Source organism: Meleagris gallopavo, chromosome 10, assembly GCF_905368555.1.
Source record: "Meleagris gallopavo chromosome 10, MGAL_WU_HG_1.1, whole genome shotgun sequence".
NCBI classification, from domain to species: Eukaryota; Metazoa; Chordata; class Aves; order Galliformes; family Phasianidae; genus Meleagris; species Meleagris gallopavo.
The window spans coordinates 26,717,360-26,735,484 of NC_139413.1; the positions used below are offsets into that span (position 1 = coordinate 26,717,360).

Consider the following 18,125-nt stretch of genomic DNA (forward strand, 5'->3'; position numbering starts at 1 on the left):
ACCTGAGTTGCTTTAGTTTAATGTAAAGGTCCTTCTGAGTGAAATTCCTTTTACATTTCCATTCTTTCTGCCTGCTCGACTGCTGCTAGCCAGCAAAGGTTCTGCCTTTCACGTACAGCCAGTCATGGTGTGGCATTTGCAAGCGGAGTGCTGTTAGGACACACTTGATGGCTGATCCAGGGAAGATGATCCAGGCTGGTAAGCATGATCCAAATCTGAAGTTCTAATCCCTGCACTGTCTTCAGATTGTCCAAAATCCATACTGATAGGATGTCTGACACGGGGACTCCTCCCCACTGCCACGTTTGTGCATTCCTGCACATCACACCATGCCATGCGAGACTGACTGCTGAGGAGGAGTCAGAGGGTCTGAGAGGCAAGGTATCCCACCTTTGCCCACCTTACCCTGGAGGCACCTCCCATAGAAGCACCCTGTCTGCCGTGCATTGGATCAGCACATGAAGCTAGTTATGGAGGGAGAAGGTCCTTCTCCACCCCTTCTGTTCGCTGTGTCGGTCTCGAATCCCTCAAAATGTACTCACAGTGAATGAACTCAGGGGCCCTCTTTGGGCTACAGCCCGAGCAGTTTGCACAGAGAGACAGAGAAAATAAATTTGGTCCATGTTCTGGCCTGACCTTGGCCTGAACCTGAGAAAGTGAATGCCCCTATCACACCAACATGTGTCTGTAGAAGTACAGTAAACACAAATGGGGGTCACTGGCCCTCTCTGTCGCACAGCTCCATGCCAGGAGTCTAGAGTTTTGGGCCGTCCGCCTGAGTACTTGTTAATAAATGTCCATTCTCCATCTGCGAAGGAATGTAGACAGGGCATCCTGCCCTACAAAACACAAACTCAGAATAAAACAGGAAGAGAATCTCGGCTGTGCAGAGATCGCACATCCACCAGTCTCCTCTCACCGGACTGACCCTGCTGCTTGGGCTGTGCCTGGGGGACATCATACCCACTAACACAACGCTGCTTCTGTAAGCCTATTCACCTGCCCAAGCCTGAGTCCATCCCTGCCTGGATGATGGATTTGTGAGGCTTCCTCAGTACTGGAGGAGACAGAGGTCTGGTGTAGTTCAGAGCGGATCTAGATTGAGACAGGAGAGCCTGGATCCCCACTGGAGGGCTTGTGTTGCTTCGAGGGCCACACAGGCTCCTCGTCTGCCTGGGACTTAACTCTATTTGAGATAGACTCTATTTGGGATAGGATTTTGGGATCTCTTTTCTAAATCCTTTATTCAGTTCCTCTTGGGCCACAAGGACAACAAGCATGCAGCCTGGTGGAGGTCAGCCTTCCTGGGACCAAAAGTTATCTAAGCCAGGAGGCTGTTGAACTGTGTGAGGAGTAAAGGAGCCTACCACAGAGAAAACTCCCAGCAGTACAAGGGAAAGAACAATAAGTAAATAGAGCAGTACCATTTGCATAGATTTTATTGTGGATGAAAGTTTGCTCACTGGTGTTGTCAGCAGATAAGGTACAAGAAGCAGTTCTGAGGGAAAGGAAAGCCCATGCGAAAAGACAAAGCTGGCTGATCCCATGACTTACATCCATGCCCGGAGCCCTTATTTTTGATTTGCTTTCATGCTATCTAATCTTCAGCAGATATTTCTTCAGCTTCTGTTATTGTGGTGTCCGGCCACAGTCTTTTCTAAGAGTGTTGGTGTGAAGACAGAGGGGTGCCAGCAAGGGAGAAAGCGAGGAAGCAGCTGATGCAGAGCCAGGTTTGAGTCCCATCACCTGGCACAGCACAGGAGAGCTGCTGCCCTCACCGGCCCCAGCCCCGCCACCTCCTCATGGAGAATTCTTCCACGTGCTGTCAAAATTAAAAAATTGCACCACTTTTTATAGAGCTCCCATTCTGTGTCCGCAGGGGTTCAGGCTCCCTGGGCTCGGCTCTGAGCTGTGCACGTCTGCGGAGCATGTGGAGGACACAGCTAGCTGCCATCTCCGAGGGAGGGCTTTATGGATCCCCAAATAATTACAGCATCACTGAGTCGAGTTGTATAATTTCTTGGCAATATACTAATTAAAACTAGGTGTTTATACAGAACGCTTATTTAAACTTCAGACTTATTTAAAAGAATCTACATACTTACAATCACTATATATCATGGCTTTATTGAGGACCACATCTTTCATGCAGATTGAATTCTCAGGCGTTGTTATTAACATAAACGAGCCCACGGCTTTCTGCTCAGGACTGAATACTTCCACTGCATCTGAATCACGGTGGTATTTCATTTCACCATCTAATATTATTTTTAAAATCCTACGTTTTTTTCCTCTCTGAACTCTGGCAATTAGGAATGGCACTGTGTTTACTAGGAGCAGAGTCCAGCAGAGCTGAGTGTTTAATGTGATGAGCAGCGTTAGGAGCTAGCAGAAAAGTCAGATGCGTGTCGACACTTATCAAAGCTGTTCTGCTGCTCAGAATGACTGTTCGTGATACTTGTTTCTTGATAAACTTCCCCAGAACACGATGTTACTGGAAAAAAAAGATCCACTCTGAGAAACAGGCAGGTGACACAGTTGAGTCAGCAGCTTGCAACAGTGACACAGGCTTACGTTCATGAAAATCCCCACTGAACTCTTGTCTTCTGCATGAGTCTGTCTCTGCTGTAAAAGCTGTTGCTGCAGAAGTGCCCCAGTTCTTCTGTTCTCTTGGTTCTGCTTAGCAGAAATCTTCCCACCGCCTTTATGAAGAGGGACATTCCTGGGCTCAAAAGTTGTAATAGTCACAAAACTTTCCTCTTCCATGAGTGAGTTGCCGTGTAGATGCTAGGGACTGCTGGTACTTGCTGGGGGAAGTGATAAACATGGAAAAATAACAGGCCCTGTGGAAACCAGGCAACCCTACCTCCCGTCCGAGGGTTTAATCACTGCAGTCGGAGCATTTCCCCGTGCAGAAGCATCTCAGCATTCATACATAGGTGGAGAGCACCTCACGCTGTGCTTGAAATATAAACTGGATTTAAAAGAAGGCTTTGTGCTTTCCTACGGACCTTTCTTAGCCTCCTGCAGATGGTCCCATTGCTGAAAGGAGATGTGCCTTGTGAGACATGGAGTCCTCCATGCTGCTTGTCACACTGCCCTAATCCCGCATTCCACCCATGAAGGACTTCGCTCCTTAAGCCTTTACCCTCTTTCTCCTAAATATTAAAATTATTTTCCTGAGTGTCATACCGTATTAAAGCAGAATGAAAATGGGTTTAACAATTGCTGGCATGGGGCTTCTGTACAGCATGTGTGTCACAAATCATGTCACTTTTCAGCAATAGGGCTGCTGCCAGCGGGAGGCTCAGAAATGCTCATGTTAATCAAAAATTTTAATTTCAAATCAAATTGACAGTTTACACATGGTGAGAAATGCTTCTCACCATGTGATATTTCAGTATGCTACACTGGGCAAAATGGGTGCACTTTCCTGTTAAGAATTTTGACTGCTGTATCTGCAAATTTATGGGTTTCAGCGTATTGGGTATGGTGAGTGGTTGATCTAAGGGAGCCCCTTGGAGAATAGGAGACAGAAGGGTTTTCATGCAGCCTGGCACTGGTGAGCCGCTGCTGGCACATGCTGCTGGAGAAATGACAGGTATTCAATAAACATCACTATGGTTAAGAGGGAGATTTAAGGGAGCGAAGGGCTGCGGTGCTATAAACAGGATTTGAAACAAACGCGCTTATTGCAGTCCGTGATTAGTCTGAATACCCGAGTATTCCACACCAGTTTTTAGATATCTTTACATTTATTGTCACACTGGTGTTTTACACTCAGCATCAACAGTAGTAGTTACGGTGTTAATGCTCTAGAACAAATTCTCATTTGAACTAGCACAAAAGCGAGCAAGCACTGCACTTTTATGCCATACATGACATGGCACTCATCCTTTGGTGCGAAGAGCTGCGGGTTGTGCTTCGGGCATGTGCTCACAGCATTGTCTCCTACAAACCCTCACTTCTGTGAGCAGCTCCCTGCAAATCCACGGACAGAACCCGGGTGGGAAAACTGCAGCTGATGCTTGGGTGGGGGAGCAAGAGGAGCGAGGACAGGGAACAGAGCACATGCAGTCATCAGTCTTGGAATTGGGGCTGATGTGAAGACATCAAGAGAAATAACTCTGTATTATTATTTCAAGGAGGCAAGCCTTTCTTTTTATTACTCTTTTTGTTGCTGGATGCCATAAATATTCCATAACGATCATCCCAGTTAGATCTCATCTCTCGTACTTCGGAAGGCTTTTGAGGAGCACGTTATTATGTCAGCTGCCAAATGGGTATGACCATTTATAATGATTTTTCTTCTTTTCTTTAGTATTTGCTTTTTGGATTGAAGACCTGAAACAGAAATATGCTAATTTAAGACATCTGTTGTTTTTCAAACTATAGGCCCCTATCGGTATTAATGCAGTTAGTTTATTTATCAGATTGAGTATAGGGTGGAGATAGAGATTCTTAGTTTTTATCATTGTATCAAAAAATTGCATTTAACTGATTTCTCACCCAGATGAGTTTCGAAAAATACTCTACGATGTTAGGAGTCATCAGAAATGAAAACCACACCACATCTCATCGATCTTGGAAAGATTTCCATTGTGCAAGGTCCTTAAACATGAACTTGAAGGGCTTTCAGTGTTTCAAGACCATTATCTTCCAGGGAAAAGAGCTATCCTTGTGTCCTTTGCTTGGGCAAAGCCTGACATGATTGATTCCAATCTGTGATCGGTTCATTAAGAGTAATAAGTTGCCATTAATTCCAGTATCTCTGTACTTAGATATAAAATGAGCTGCTTCTCCTAAGAGCTGAGGCTGCTGTGGACCCGTGCAGGTGGTGCTGGTGACACAGCCAGGCTGGCACCACATTTGCTCAGGTCCGCCTTTATTAATTTGCAGCCCAGATGACACATACTGAAATAATAATGAGGTGGTGCTGTTATTAAGGATTCCAAAATGCCGTGAGCGTGAAAGGCTGTGCACAGTGAGACGTTGCACGTGGGTTCCCCTTCTCACCCGTAACACCCATCCTTATGTGCGGGTGGACCCGGTGCAGGCATTGCACAGCATGCAGACCGAGCAGGGCTGAGCAGCAGCATCAGGCAGAGGAAGCCAGCAGCAGCTCCGAGTCTTCCTGTCTGCTACATACAGACCATTTATCTTTTTTTTTTTTTTTTTTTTTTTTTTAAAAGGCAAATAATTTAGCAGTGGTTTTGCATACTGTGAAGGGTTAACAAAACTTTCATTATCACACTCTATTAAGCCAGGACCAGGAAACAATTTCTAATCAACACTCTGATCTGGGCAGGGATTGTGCAGTCTTTTGTAGGAGGCCTCAGATCTGTGTTCTCTATTCTCACATGCTCACTTCCAGCTGTTGTCATTGAAATCCCACATAATCTCCCCGGGTCAAAGGGCAGTCATCCATGACTGCCGCTGTTAGGAGGTTATGCTGATTTCTGTTGTCAAATATTGGCCCTTTTCTCTTTCAATCACTCCCATTCTACTTTTTTTAACAAGAAAGATCCAGCCTAGAATTGTATTACATGACTTTAAAGTCTTAAAAGTGTTCCTCTATTGTACTGACACGACATGCCCTGGACGGTCTAATCCATTCTGCCATGGCCACAAAGAAAGTTCTGGTGCTTCCTAAATCCTATGCCAGCACCAGGTAGGTGAGCTGGGGAGAACAGAGCTGGCGTGCCGAGAGGGCTAGTTATTTCCCAGGAAAATGTGTCATTTGTCCAAGTCAGCTGTTGCTGTGGCATTAAAATTAAATCAGAAATAACGGGCTGAAATACAAGTGGGAGTGTTTGTTGGGGAAGAAAGAGGGGTTTCGGATCCACCATTAACGTATTATGTCGTGCTTAACTCTTCTACGAAAAGTCCACGAAGTAAAAATGTAGTATAATCTACCACTAAAGGTTTGTCCTGTACAAATTTGAGGAATGTATTTGCTACAAAGCCATTAAATGAGGCTATTATGCCTGCTCTGGAGACCTATATATGGGAGAGATCTCTATCTGTTAGTAAATGCAGGTTTGGTTACAGCTACCTTTCGTACCACGGGTACCACTTCATGGTGCCTTCCATCTGAGCCGGATGGGTGAGAGCTCAGACCGAGCCCTGCAGGCTTCAGTCCCCACAGCGTTTCAAATACGAAGCAAACAGCACGAATGCTTGGGCTGCTCACTGCTGGGGTGCCCCCAGCCCCCACACTTGCCCTGCAGGGAGCAGGGAGGTGGATGCATGCAAAAATGTGCGTGTGCACGTGGACACATCCCAAAGTGAGAGCATCTTGCTCCCTGTGTGTGCACATGGACACCTCGCCATGCCCAGGGCTGTGCTTCTTGAAGGAGTGCAGACCCTGTGGCCTGGTCAGCCCATGCTTAATGAACTCTCCTCCCAGTTAAACAGACTATTAATGTTATAAAGGCCTTGATTGACATATATATATATTCTGTCTTTTCTGCTGCGGAATGCAGATTAGGACTCTGTTACTCACACACTCCTCCCCAGTGCTGCTGTGGAAGAACTGATCTTTTGGGACTCCTCGGGGTGATCCAGGTTCCCTCTGATAACGTCCTCTCTCTCAAGGCCTGCGTGTGCTGTGTGATACAGACATTAATTTTCTAATCAATACTATTGCTCCACATTGTTTGTGAAACATGGGATTATCTAGGTAGAGGATAAAACCAAAAGGAATCGAGTTGCACTTTGAGCAGAGAGGGCTTTTCTTTTAATCAGGCATTTGGTTAAGATAATAGGCTTGAGACTTTAATTGATTATTACTATTTTAAGGTTTTAAGATGGCTACGTATCTTGAGATGCCAAACGTAAAAAGGCTTTAGAAATTGTTTTGCTGCTAGTTTGGGGGACTTGTCGTGTAATTTCAAACTACTGACAAGGAATTGGTTTCCCAAAAAGCCATTCTCCAAAGCTTAGTGTGTTGTTCTTTGGACTGCAGAGGAAGAGGAGTAACGGGATTTGGACTTTTTCATTTTCAAAGGCTTAACCCTTCCCCATTATTCTTTAATTTCGGGTTTCTGGAAACCAGCTGTATCTCTCTTTAGATAATACCTTGCATATTTATGGTGCGATCTGACTGTTTTGTAATGAAAATAATATTGTGGGATTACACAAAGAGACCTGCTGATTAAATAACAATAATACCTTGAGCACCTTGAAAACATCTTCTGATATTCAATTAAGAAACAATAACCCAGTGAACTTTAACCTGTAGACCATATTCAGACCTTCTACATAAAAGTAATTGCATCAGTCATGATTTTCTCAAGCTACAACACAAGCCCTTGATTGGTCGATCAACGTCTGAGACTCCTTTTTGCAGCATTAATTGGGAAGGCAGACAATACTCTCCCTGTAAACTAGATTTTAGGACGAAGGTTAGTTGCCTTTGTACACGTTTACTCATTGAAATCGGAATGTTTGCTTAATAATTCAAAACAAATAGCATTAGACAACAAGTCCTAATCCTGATGTCTCCTCTGCCAGAGTAAATTAGGAGAAAATTAGGTGAAACTTCATTTGATCAGTGTAGAAGGACTTGTTTAAAATTTCTTTGAGATCAGAATTAGGCTCCAGCAATTCAAGCCTTTTCTTCTGGCTCTTTTACTGGGATCTAAAAGAATATGTAAATCGCATTATGAATTTTCTTCCCAATTAAAGCAGTCATCAAGCTGTGTAAAGATGGCTTTCACGTTTTACTTGCTACGACTGTATTGTATGCTATTTGTACATTATATCAAATGTGTTCTTGGGTAGTGCTGCGTGCCTGTTAGTCGCTATCCCGATCTGCTTGACTCAGCTTGGTCTCGTGAGACTGGATTTTTTCTTGGGGAAAAGAAAAAACCCATCCTCAGGAGCCAAAGTGAGGTCTTGTGTGATGACGTAACTGCTGCGGGACAAGACTTGAGTTGAAGGCAAAGATTCAACAATATCCGAGAGTACCCGCCTAGCGTTGTCAGCCCATCTTTCTTTGTCAGCCCAGATAAGCTTGTGCTTTAGTCAAACACGGGAATAAAACGAAGCGCATGCTGTAGCTGCTTTGCTGAGTCAGGGCTGCCTCGGCTACCCAGGTGTCTTAATTTATACCCAGAATTTCAGTGAATGGGCTCTGGTAGTTTGTTATAACGTGAGTAAAAATTCTCTCAGCCTCATTTTGAACACCTGCTCTCCTACCAAAACGTGACTGTCACACAAAACTGTAGAGATAACCAGATCACATACAGCAATTTCCACATCCTATCTTTGGGATATTTAGCAAAAGTATCACCCTGCACATTTTCCAGTAAAGTGCTGTATGAGAAGTAAATCTTGCAAGCTTTCAAGATGTTTAATCATCTTTTCAGTAAAGGAGCTCTTTAGTGCTCACATCTGCATATGTAATTGCTTGACTTTACCTATATTTTTCTCACTCAGAGTGAAGTAGCACAAGCAAATTGATACGGATTTGCATTTTGACCTTTGTTAATAGGTGCAGAATGTTTCCTTTCCATATTTTGTCAATCCTTCTAGTGCCCAGCCGTTCTTCTTTGACTTGTCTAGCTTCTTTATCACGATTCTCTCGTTCTCTTCTTGCACTGTTATCTCTGCTCAGCAAAACCTGCAGTCTTAGGCCTGGATTTTGCAATCTGAGCCATACAGTCAAATCTTTAAACTTTCATGGAGTTCTACCGAACTGCAAATTCAGAGACCAAACATCCATCAGAATGAGTTCAAGATACAGCTCTTAGCCAAGGGCATCACTTCTGTGGGTACCAACGTATTATAAATGATTGGCAAAGCGAGTCCCTGATTTCCTAATGTTTTTAAGTAAACAACAAGTGGCAGAGTTGTGAAATTCACCTTTCATTTGTGAAATGTTTATTTTCAGCACTGAAGGATGAAAATCTAACCACTCTAGTTAGCTGCTGTTGTTTAATGATTGCTATTGCGTGAACGCACATAAGAAATGTTCCTACAGAAATAAGCAGACATTTTTGGTATACTCAGCAAAATCAGATGTTATGAATAATAGGAGTTACCAGGTCCAGGCTAACTTAATCAATTTTTCTCATACACAGGGGGACCCTGAGAGGTAGAGTGTATTGAAAGCTGTTCTGCTGTATTTTCATGTCTGGTTTTGCCTGGGCTTGCTAAATTCAGGTGGTGGGGGTAGCCATGCTCAGTTTTCACCGCGTGATTACAAAGGGCTCTAGGCTTTCCCTTTAAAAATAAGCCAGCAGACTTACCATAGCTGGGATTTATTTCTACCTATTTAAATCTCACCTGCACTCGTCGCGTGCTAGGGACCTGCCTGGGAGATGCAGTTGAAAGTGGACACCGGAGCAGAGCCAGTATGGTACATGGTGAAAAAACAACACGTGACAGATGTTCGTAGTACTGCTGAATGCACTCCTGGAAGTTGCTCAGATACCGTCATGATGAGCACAGTGTGAGAAGTTACATAGCATAGACTGGCTTCCCTGTGAAGGGCTCTGCGGAGTAGTAAGCGTCCTGGCCCCCATCCAGCAAGGCACTTAAGCATATGCTTAATTTTAGGCACATGAGTGGTTTCAGTGAAGACCTAAGAGAATTATTTTTAATTCACAGATCATTTAATTCAATAGGCAGGTCTGCTGCAGCATATGAAAAGTAGGTCTTCATATTAAAAATACTCGGGAAATTGTCAATGAGCAAACATTGTGTAGGGCCAGCAACCGTCTCTAAAAAGCAGAATGATGTAGTCATCACCTTTATTGCAGCAAAATACAAAGCAGATGAGGCAAAGGCATTTACAATTATCCGAGAGCTCTTTCTAAGTGGAAAATAAGGAAAAATAAAAGCTTGTAGGAACATTTTCTCATTTGAAGTAGAGAAAAAATTTATTCTCTTGCTGTAAATAAAAACCTTGTTTGCAGATTGAGGAATTTGTTTGTGTTGAATTTCAGCATCAATTTCAATATTTTATAGTACATTTATCTACAGCTGGAGCATGACAGATTTGTGTATATTTATATGTTTGTGTACATAATACATATGTATATACACATACACAAGGATGCCCAGAGATATACATATACACAGTCTGAGAACTCATCGTTATTGCTGAAGTATAAAAACGTGCCTGATGCAGAAACTTGTCTTAAGTCTGTTAGCTTAGCAACTGCGTTCATCTGGCACCGAGGAGCCTCTCGGAAGCAGGGCAGGGTCTGTCTGCCAGGGTGCAGATTTACTGGGGGCTGGGAGAGCTGCTGACCTCCCCCAGGGCCTTCCTGAGCCTTTCCCTGACCCCAACCCATCACCCTCTGCAGTCCCACATGCAAAGTGCCTTCCTCGTGCTTCACGTTCTGCAAGAGGAAGTGGCAGTGAGATGTGCTTCTTTGGAAACAACCCCAAAAGAAAGGCAAAGGGCAAACTCGCATTAGTCCCACGGCTCGGGTTGGCCTGAGGAGGTGGGCAGGTATTGCTGCACGGCACGATGTACTGAGCGTAGGGAAATCCTGGTGCATCTGACAAACAATTAACAATGGAGCAGATGGTGCCCCTGCAAAACATTCAATAATATATGTGTGCTTGTTGTGGAATCAGTGACTCTAAGTAGGACAACCTTAAAAGGTATGCCACTTATCCCGCGGGCAAGCAGGACTTTACAGTCCTTTTAATAATCTCTTTATCCTGTGATTTCTCCTCTGACCCTGATTTCAAAAGCAGGAGGTCAGCCTGGCCCCGCCGCAGCCTCTCATCGAGGTCCAGCGACGCCCCGCGTGAACCATCGCAGCCCACTCACACGCCTACCCTGGGCAGCAGCCTGGAAGCTGCTCCTTTTGTCATTGATCATAGCCGTGAAAATTAAATGAACATTTGGTGGTAGACATGTTTTCAGAGAAGAAGGAAAATAGTGTTATGCAAAGTGTAATAACATTTTGATACCGAGCGTAGAGGCATTCCTTGCACAGGGGGAGCGAGCGTGGATGGGTGCACCCCGGTTCCTAAAGGCAGTCCCGAGTTTCAGCTTAATGCTTTTCATATGCAGATATTTGTTTTCCTTCTTTTTTTATGAAAGCTTGTTTTAAATGTTGGATTTTCTTGATGGGAAGGCACTCGTTTAATTTTTTTCACCAGCCTCTTTTTTAAGATTTCCCCAGTGTAACCTCAGAAAATGAAGAGTACATCTTTAAATCTTGTTTTGTTTGAATGAATGGGTAGATAATCCTGATCAGATGTTTCTTTAGAGAATAATGTTTAAAACGATTATGGAACTTAGCTGTCCTGTCTGTTTCCTAGGTACAGTATTTTCAATTCTATTGTGAAGTCATTAGGGGTCATCCGAGGTAACCGTTTATTAAAATAGTCCTCTTTTGTTTCACATTTCCTGTTGAGATGCTTTAGCATGTAAAAATCTCCCTGCTGATGTGTCATGTTAGCTTTCCTAACCTCTAGATAGAAACCACAAAGCAGCCTACGTAGCTGTATGACTAGTTACCCACCTACATAAACAATAATTACTGCTAAGTGGGAAATTAGATGTCACATTTTAAGTGTAAATGCAAGCAAAGTATTTGAGAATACTGTCATTAAATGCTTAAAGCTAATCGCAGTTCTCTCACTCTGTTTGTTTTGTAGGACATTTGGGCTTCCAGGACAGTTTTGTCACATCAGGTGTTTTCAGTGTGACCGAGCTAGTAAGAGTCTCACAAAGTAAGTATCATCTGGTGGCTGTCTTGTGTGGTTTTTGCAATCCCAGTTTTCTTTTCTGGTTCTTTATCACGTCCCTTCCCCAATTCAGAAACAGTGTCAAGAACTGGGAGTCCGTTCTCCCTGCTTCTTTCAGGGGGACTAGCTGTTTATGTGCTATATCTTTTAATGTGGGAAAATAAAAGCTTATAGATTAAGAAGTAAATTGGAAAAAAAAAGTGCTGGAAACTTGCATGTGCGAGTTGATAAGCTTATCTGGTACTCAGCTGAAAACGGGCAGCCTCTGTGTAAGAGTGCAGAGATATGGCTGCACAGGTCAGCTTGCTGGTGGCCTCCTACAGGATCCAAAGACTCTGCTTTCACCAAACCTGATCATTTGCGTGCTTCAGCCAGGAATTTTTCATGCCACTTCTCCACATTGTGTTCATCAATTCCATGTGTACTGTACACCTGGAAATTAATGAACTTGTAAGTAATGCCAACAACTGTACCATCTGAAGATCTGGGCTTTCAGTTGCTCGGGGGCATAATTCTTTAAGTTCCCAAGACTTGCATTTTCCCTTAACTGTATGGAATTCTGCCTTGTAGAAGGGTTTGTTTTTTGACCTTTAAAGAATGCTAATGCCCCCAGCATGAATGACACACTGCAGCATGATCATTACAGGCTTGTCGATACTCACTAACAACAGTGAATTAAGAGTACCTGTCACCACCTTGTTCCATTGATCAAAGGCGCATTGATTGTATTTTGCTATGACATAATCCAGATAGTCCAAGGAGAGAACATGGACACAACTTCTTGCAGGGAGACTGCAGCTGAAGCAGGACTGTAGGTACCAGTCCTCTGGGGATCTTGTCTGCAGCCATGCTGGAATTTACATTCCCACAGTTGCCACTGCTCTAAGAAAACCGCTCAACTGCATGTCCCTTTCTTACCTTAGGTTTGTAACCAATCCATTCAGTACAGCCAGTGATAAAAATGATTCTCCTAGATAGCAGGAATATTTGAATACACAGCTTTGAACGCTAGAAACTAACTGGCACAACCCCAGCAAAGAAGCTGTGGTTTTGACTCAGAACACTGAGTTTCTGTAAGGATTTTCCTGTTTTATTTCCTCTTTTGGAAGGGCTTGCACTCCCTTGTAAACTGGCTTTGTAGTCAGAAATAGGAAGCTGCAAGAAAAGCATGAACAGTGGGTGTGAGAGGTATATGGACAGGAGAGAGAGAGCGAGTAAAATGTGAAGCAGTTATTTCTTCTGAGTTCCCTTCCCTGAGAACTGGTGGGAGTTTTGTTGGAAGGACAAAGTCGGGAGGACTCAGAAGTTTGTAAATAGTTCACTTGCTGAAGTGCTTAAAAGGAGGCTTTGACATCAACTTGCTGCACTATATGCACTACCTTGCTGGTACCTGCAGCCGTGGTGGACAAAGCCATGTTCTCTCCAGTCTTTGAATGCCTTTCCTGTCATGTTACGTTAGTCCAGTGTGACAACACGAGGCTTTTGAAGCCCAAAGGATTCTCCCTCCCCCCCTGCAAGGCATCCCACTTCACCACAATCTTATCTTCACCGTAGGGGCACTACATAACAGAACTGCCTCTGGACTCTGTCAGCCGTGCTTCATGTGTGCAGGGGACAGGGCTGTTAGAGAAGTGCACTGCTTCAGGACTTACAGCCATACAGCCGTCCCAATCCCAGCCCCCCAGCAAGTTTGGCACTGACTTCACGAGAGTCATGTTTCCTGCTTATTAGTTTTCCAAGATATTTTATTGCAACTAAACTAAAACATCATGCATCAAAAATCCTAGCATTCAACATCTTTTGCAAACAAAGTATGAACTGTGTCTGAGACATTCCCTCTGCTTTCCATTGAAATGTACCACCTCCAACGCATAGGGCAACTGCACACAGAAGGAGCAGGACAGGCACGAGCTTCATCTAAAATAAAAAGGGGTGATGGTAGTCAAAATAAAAAGATCCAGCTCTTGTCTGCCCCAGGCATGGGGGTTTGCGCTCTTTTTCGTGGGCTCTTCAATAATCCTGGGAGGTCAAGGCCTCCGTTTTATACCCTGTCCACAAGCCAGCGCCTCTACCAAAAATAGTGTCCCCAAAGCATATCAGGATAGCACTTCAGAACTGACTCGGAGGGAAGAATGCCAGCAACTGATTTAGCTGCACTGCTTTTGATAGCACCCTGGATTTTCCTTGGAGATGCCCCAGACGTGTACTGACCAGCCGTAACCTTGTTTACTTTGTGAGGTCTGAGAAGTCCACAGACTGACATACCATGGCTACCCAGTAGGATATGTTTAGTTGTAGAGTCTAGCAACAAATTCCCAGCTAAGTCAGTATGAATTTGCATGCTAATATTCAAAGAATAATTTAACATAATGGCGCAACAAAGTAATTGCTGCATATTTGCCTAAATTGGCATGTAAGGGCTTTTAAAGAGTGTGCTTCTCAATATAACTCTTGCTGGGTGGTTTATGTATTCCCATGTCTTCATTTGAGACCAGTTCATGAGTCATGCTGGGGAGCTCAGCTTATGAGCAGCCATTATCCAGACCCACCGGCAGCAATTAAACCTGTAGTTTGAGAAATCAGAATGTCCTCAGTCCATTCCCCTGGCTTTTACTTTGAAAAAGTCCTTGCATCTTTAAAACCATGTTGGCTAGGGAAGCAACAAACCTGCCTGTCCATAGCAGCCCTCATGTTTAGCCTCTGCTGTCTTCTCGTCTGCTCCTTCTTTGCTTTCCAGAGGTGTGTGCCTGTTGACATTATTCTTTCCATGCTTGCTTTTGATTATATAATGATAGAAATATGTGATTTCTCATGGTTTTAACTGGCCTGTGGCTTGCTGCTGCTATCTAAAGTTACTCTTGGGAAATATTATTGGGAGCAATTTACGCACCAGGTTTATTTAGTAAAGTTCTCAGAGTTGAGCGTGGCATGGAGTCTCAAGTAGTAGGCAGTTGTCTCAGTCATGCAAATCTGGGGAATTAATTAATCAAGTGAAAGGTCAGCTGTTACCATTGTCTATCTTATCCATCAGTGCTGATCGTCACACTTTCTGTGAGCTATTGAACCAGTCTAGACTGCTTTGGTAACAGAAGCCTGCTTTCTTCAGTCCTGGAGCTGGAGATTTTCTTTCAACAAGCTACCCAGCTACTGAATCTTGCAGAGCCCGATAGAATAGAGAAAGTAGATCATTCATGTTCATCTGAAAAGCAGCTTGTTCTCTCTCCATCCGATCTGCTGTGGATGTTGCAGACCAAGCTGTCAGCTCTTTTACATTATTAGCAGACAGAAGGTGTGAGCAGCTTTGGAGGTGTTCTCAGTCCACCCCAGATACACTTCAAATAATGGAGAAATTCGTTCTCCCATCTCTAGAGAGGCTGACACCAACATGCTCAGGAACAGAAGAGTTGAAGATGTTCATCTTTGTGGACTGAGCCGCCCGTTGTTGACCAAGCCATCCCTGTGTGCCCTGGCTAGGAAAATACCTGCATGGGAAGGCCCTCTGTGAGAGGTGCCGACTGGGAGCTTGGTTGCTGCTATTGGCTTATGGTCCCGTTGGGTGGGAGCCCATGCTTGGCAGAGGCTGGGGGGCCGGGGCAGGGTTAGTCCGGGTTAGACTGAGTCTGCACCGTGTGCTCTGGTGCAGAGAGCTGCTGGGAAGATCTCCTCCCTTGGAGGTCCTTCAGGCAGCCAGATAAACTGCGCTGCCCAGGATGTGAAGAAAGATTTAGGATTTATGAACATTCGCTAGAGCCAAATGAAACATATTTGTTTTGTGCTGTGTTATTTGTCAAAATGACATCATTCCTCATGCTGATAAACAAGGGAATTCTAACTGCACCCTGGACTGAAAATGCCACGCTTTGAGTTTTAAGGCGTTAGCTGCGAGCAGTGAGGAGCTGCACAGAGCAAGTGGGGTGACTCCTACTCCCTGTAATGAGCCAGGGAAACCACAAGCACACAAGCGTACATGCAAGTTGCTTACCACTTCTGTATAAACACAGAAATGGTTCTGCTAATTATCCTTGGAGGTTATGCTAATTCCGCAGGTAAGAGGTGATTTTGTGGCCAGGGCATTTTGAGGATCCGGGGATCCTGCAGCACCGAGGCTGCTGGCGCAGCGAGTGCCAGGCTCGAGGCAGCCGCGCTGTGGTTAGCGGCTGCTGCAGCAGAGCCGAGCATTCATGGAGCGCTGAGCCAGGCCCTGGCAGGCAGCGGGAGGCAGCGAGCTCCCTGGCTGGGTGCTGCTGGCGGGGGCTGAAGCTGGTCTCAGTGCCACACGGGCACACGCATGCGAGAAGTGAAAGTAATTGCTGCCACTCCCAGCACTGAGCGTGGGTGCGGCGGAGGAAACACGACTTCCTCCCACCTCTCGTCAAGAGGCCAGGCACAGCCAAAACAAATTGTGGGGAATGTTCTGCCAGCCCCACCACGAGGTGCGGGGTCTGGGCCAGGCAAGGCTGCGAAGGGCTGTGAGGACGCTGCTGCCTTCCCGCAGCCTGCGAGGGGAGAAACTTTCCTGTGCGGAGATCTCAGTGCTGAGCGCGTGAGGGAAAGCCACGGCATCCTAAAGCAGCTCTCTCCCAACTGCAGCCTGTATGTTTTCTGCTATGCTAAGCATTGCACTAGTGAAGGTTGTTAAAGAAGTCAGCAACGCGAAAATTAACATTTAAAAAGATATTCTGTATTCCTTAGCAAAGCGCTGCTATCCCAAATATTCTGTTTGGGCTTGGCTGTGAGAGGAAGAAAAAAAGATTATAATAAAAAATAGACTGCAGGCATAGAGAGAACAGTTGCCGTGACCTTGCCTTTTGTATGCCATTACACAATTCAATGGCAGTCCACTCAAACCTTGCTCTCGATCAATATCCTATTAAAGCAGCACAAAAAGTCTCTATAAACTTAGTGGTTAGCTATGTTTATAAATGGAACTCAGCATAATTAGATGGTCAATAGCGGGCTGTACTTGTAATTTTAAAATGAACATCACACATTTCATATCTGTTGTATTCAGCGCAGTCTCTTTGTATCTAATGGCACGGTGTGTAGGAGACAATGCCTTGCAAAAAAAAAAGGGAAAACAGATCCCCTTTCCTCTCTGCATCAGCAGCACTGTGTTTCCCTTTGTTTATGGAGTCACAACACAGGAAAAAGTTTATTAGTCAAATGTCATGTTTCTCCCATTTAACCTTAAACACATTATCACCTCGCTGCAGTGTTACACGTGTAATGATCTTAGTCATATCCCAGCCCCTCATAAAAATAAATACGTAAAGATGGAAAAAAGAGAAGCTAAATATTAACATGACTAAAAGAGAGTGCCATGTTCCAAGGAAGACAAATGCCAGCCTGGCTGGTTTTATTTAGTGGGTTTCCTGTTCTCTAATTTAATAAATTTTTCAAAATAAATATCCCAATTGAGTTAAGTCAGAGGGCTTTTTGTTAATTTCTCTGTTATTTTTCTTGACGTTTCGGGCGAAGATCCGAGCTAACAAGCTGGCAGCGAGGGAAGGCTGGCAGCAGGGGGGAGCGGCAGCCTGGGACTGGGATCGGCCACTGCGGAACCCCCACACGCTGCCCTATGGGGCGAGCTGGGCCTGCCCCGACGCGGAGCCTTCCTGTGGGGCCAGCAGGCTCCCCAGCTCTGCACATGTCTGCGGTGCAAAGGGAAGAGGGGTCCTTCCTCCAGCAGCCCCGCCAGGCCGTGGCCCTGGGTCAGGCACAGAGGTGGAGAGCATTGTTTGGACTCACGACTGAAACTTCTGACATCTTTTCCTGTTTGGGAGATGTTCCTGAGCTATCAGGGCTGCTTTACTGCTTGTTAGGACAGAAGGCAGCACGTTTTCAGTGGCAGTGCAGCAGTGAGCAGAGCGGCCCTGCTGCCCGCTGCTGAAGTCCAATGCGGGAGGACCGAGGTGCTGCCCAGCTCCAGGGCTGAAGCTGAGACACAGAGCTCACAGCTTTCAGCCCTCGGCCCTCCAGCACTAAAACCTCTGCAGAGGAGCTCTGCTGCTGTGGGACAGAGATGGGTTTGTTCTGTAAGCCTCAGGTTGCACGCAGGCTCTTGCATGAGGCAGCATTGTTCAGCCCCTGATAAAGAAAGCATCCTTCTTTGTATTTGCTACTTTGTGCATTAGCAACACTCTGGTTCTACCCCACAGCTCTTCTGGAGGTACATCTCTCTTCCCTTTAGAACCAGTGCGAGAGTTTGAGCAGAAACGTCCAGGATTTGGGGAGAGAGGGATATAACAGAGGGAGGTGAGAACAAGCACAGAAGCATTATCCAGATAGCATTTTTACCTCTCTATCTGTTTGGAATACAGCTGCTTCATAAGTCTTGCAGTGGTTAGGAATGTCACTGTGCCTTTGGAAAAAAAAAAAAAAAAAAAGAACAGTGCCTTGATTTGGTG

General features: G+C 44.9%; 1 protein-coding gene across 13 annotated transcripts in view; it reads left to right on the top strand.

Annotated features, from left to right (window-relative positions):
* Nucleotides 1-18,125, top strand: part of NFIA (nuclear factor I A) — a 238,551-nt gene that overhangs the window by 138,949 nt on the left and 81,477 nt on the right. For all 13 annotated transcript variants that reach the window (XM_085231648.1, XM_085231647.1, XM_085231653.1 and 10 more), the window contains one exon: nt 11,629-11,703. In XM_085231648.1, the coding sequence (XP_085087774.1) occupies nt 11,629-11,703 (75 nt within the window). The remainder of the gene's footprint in view (nt 1-11,628; nt 11,704-18,125) is intronic.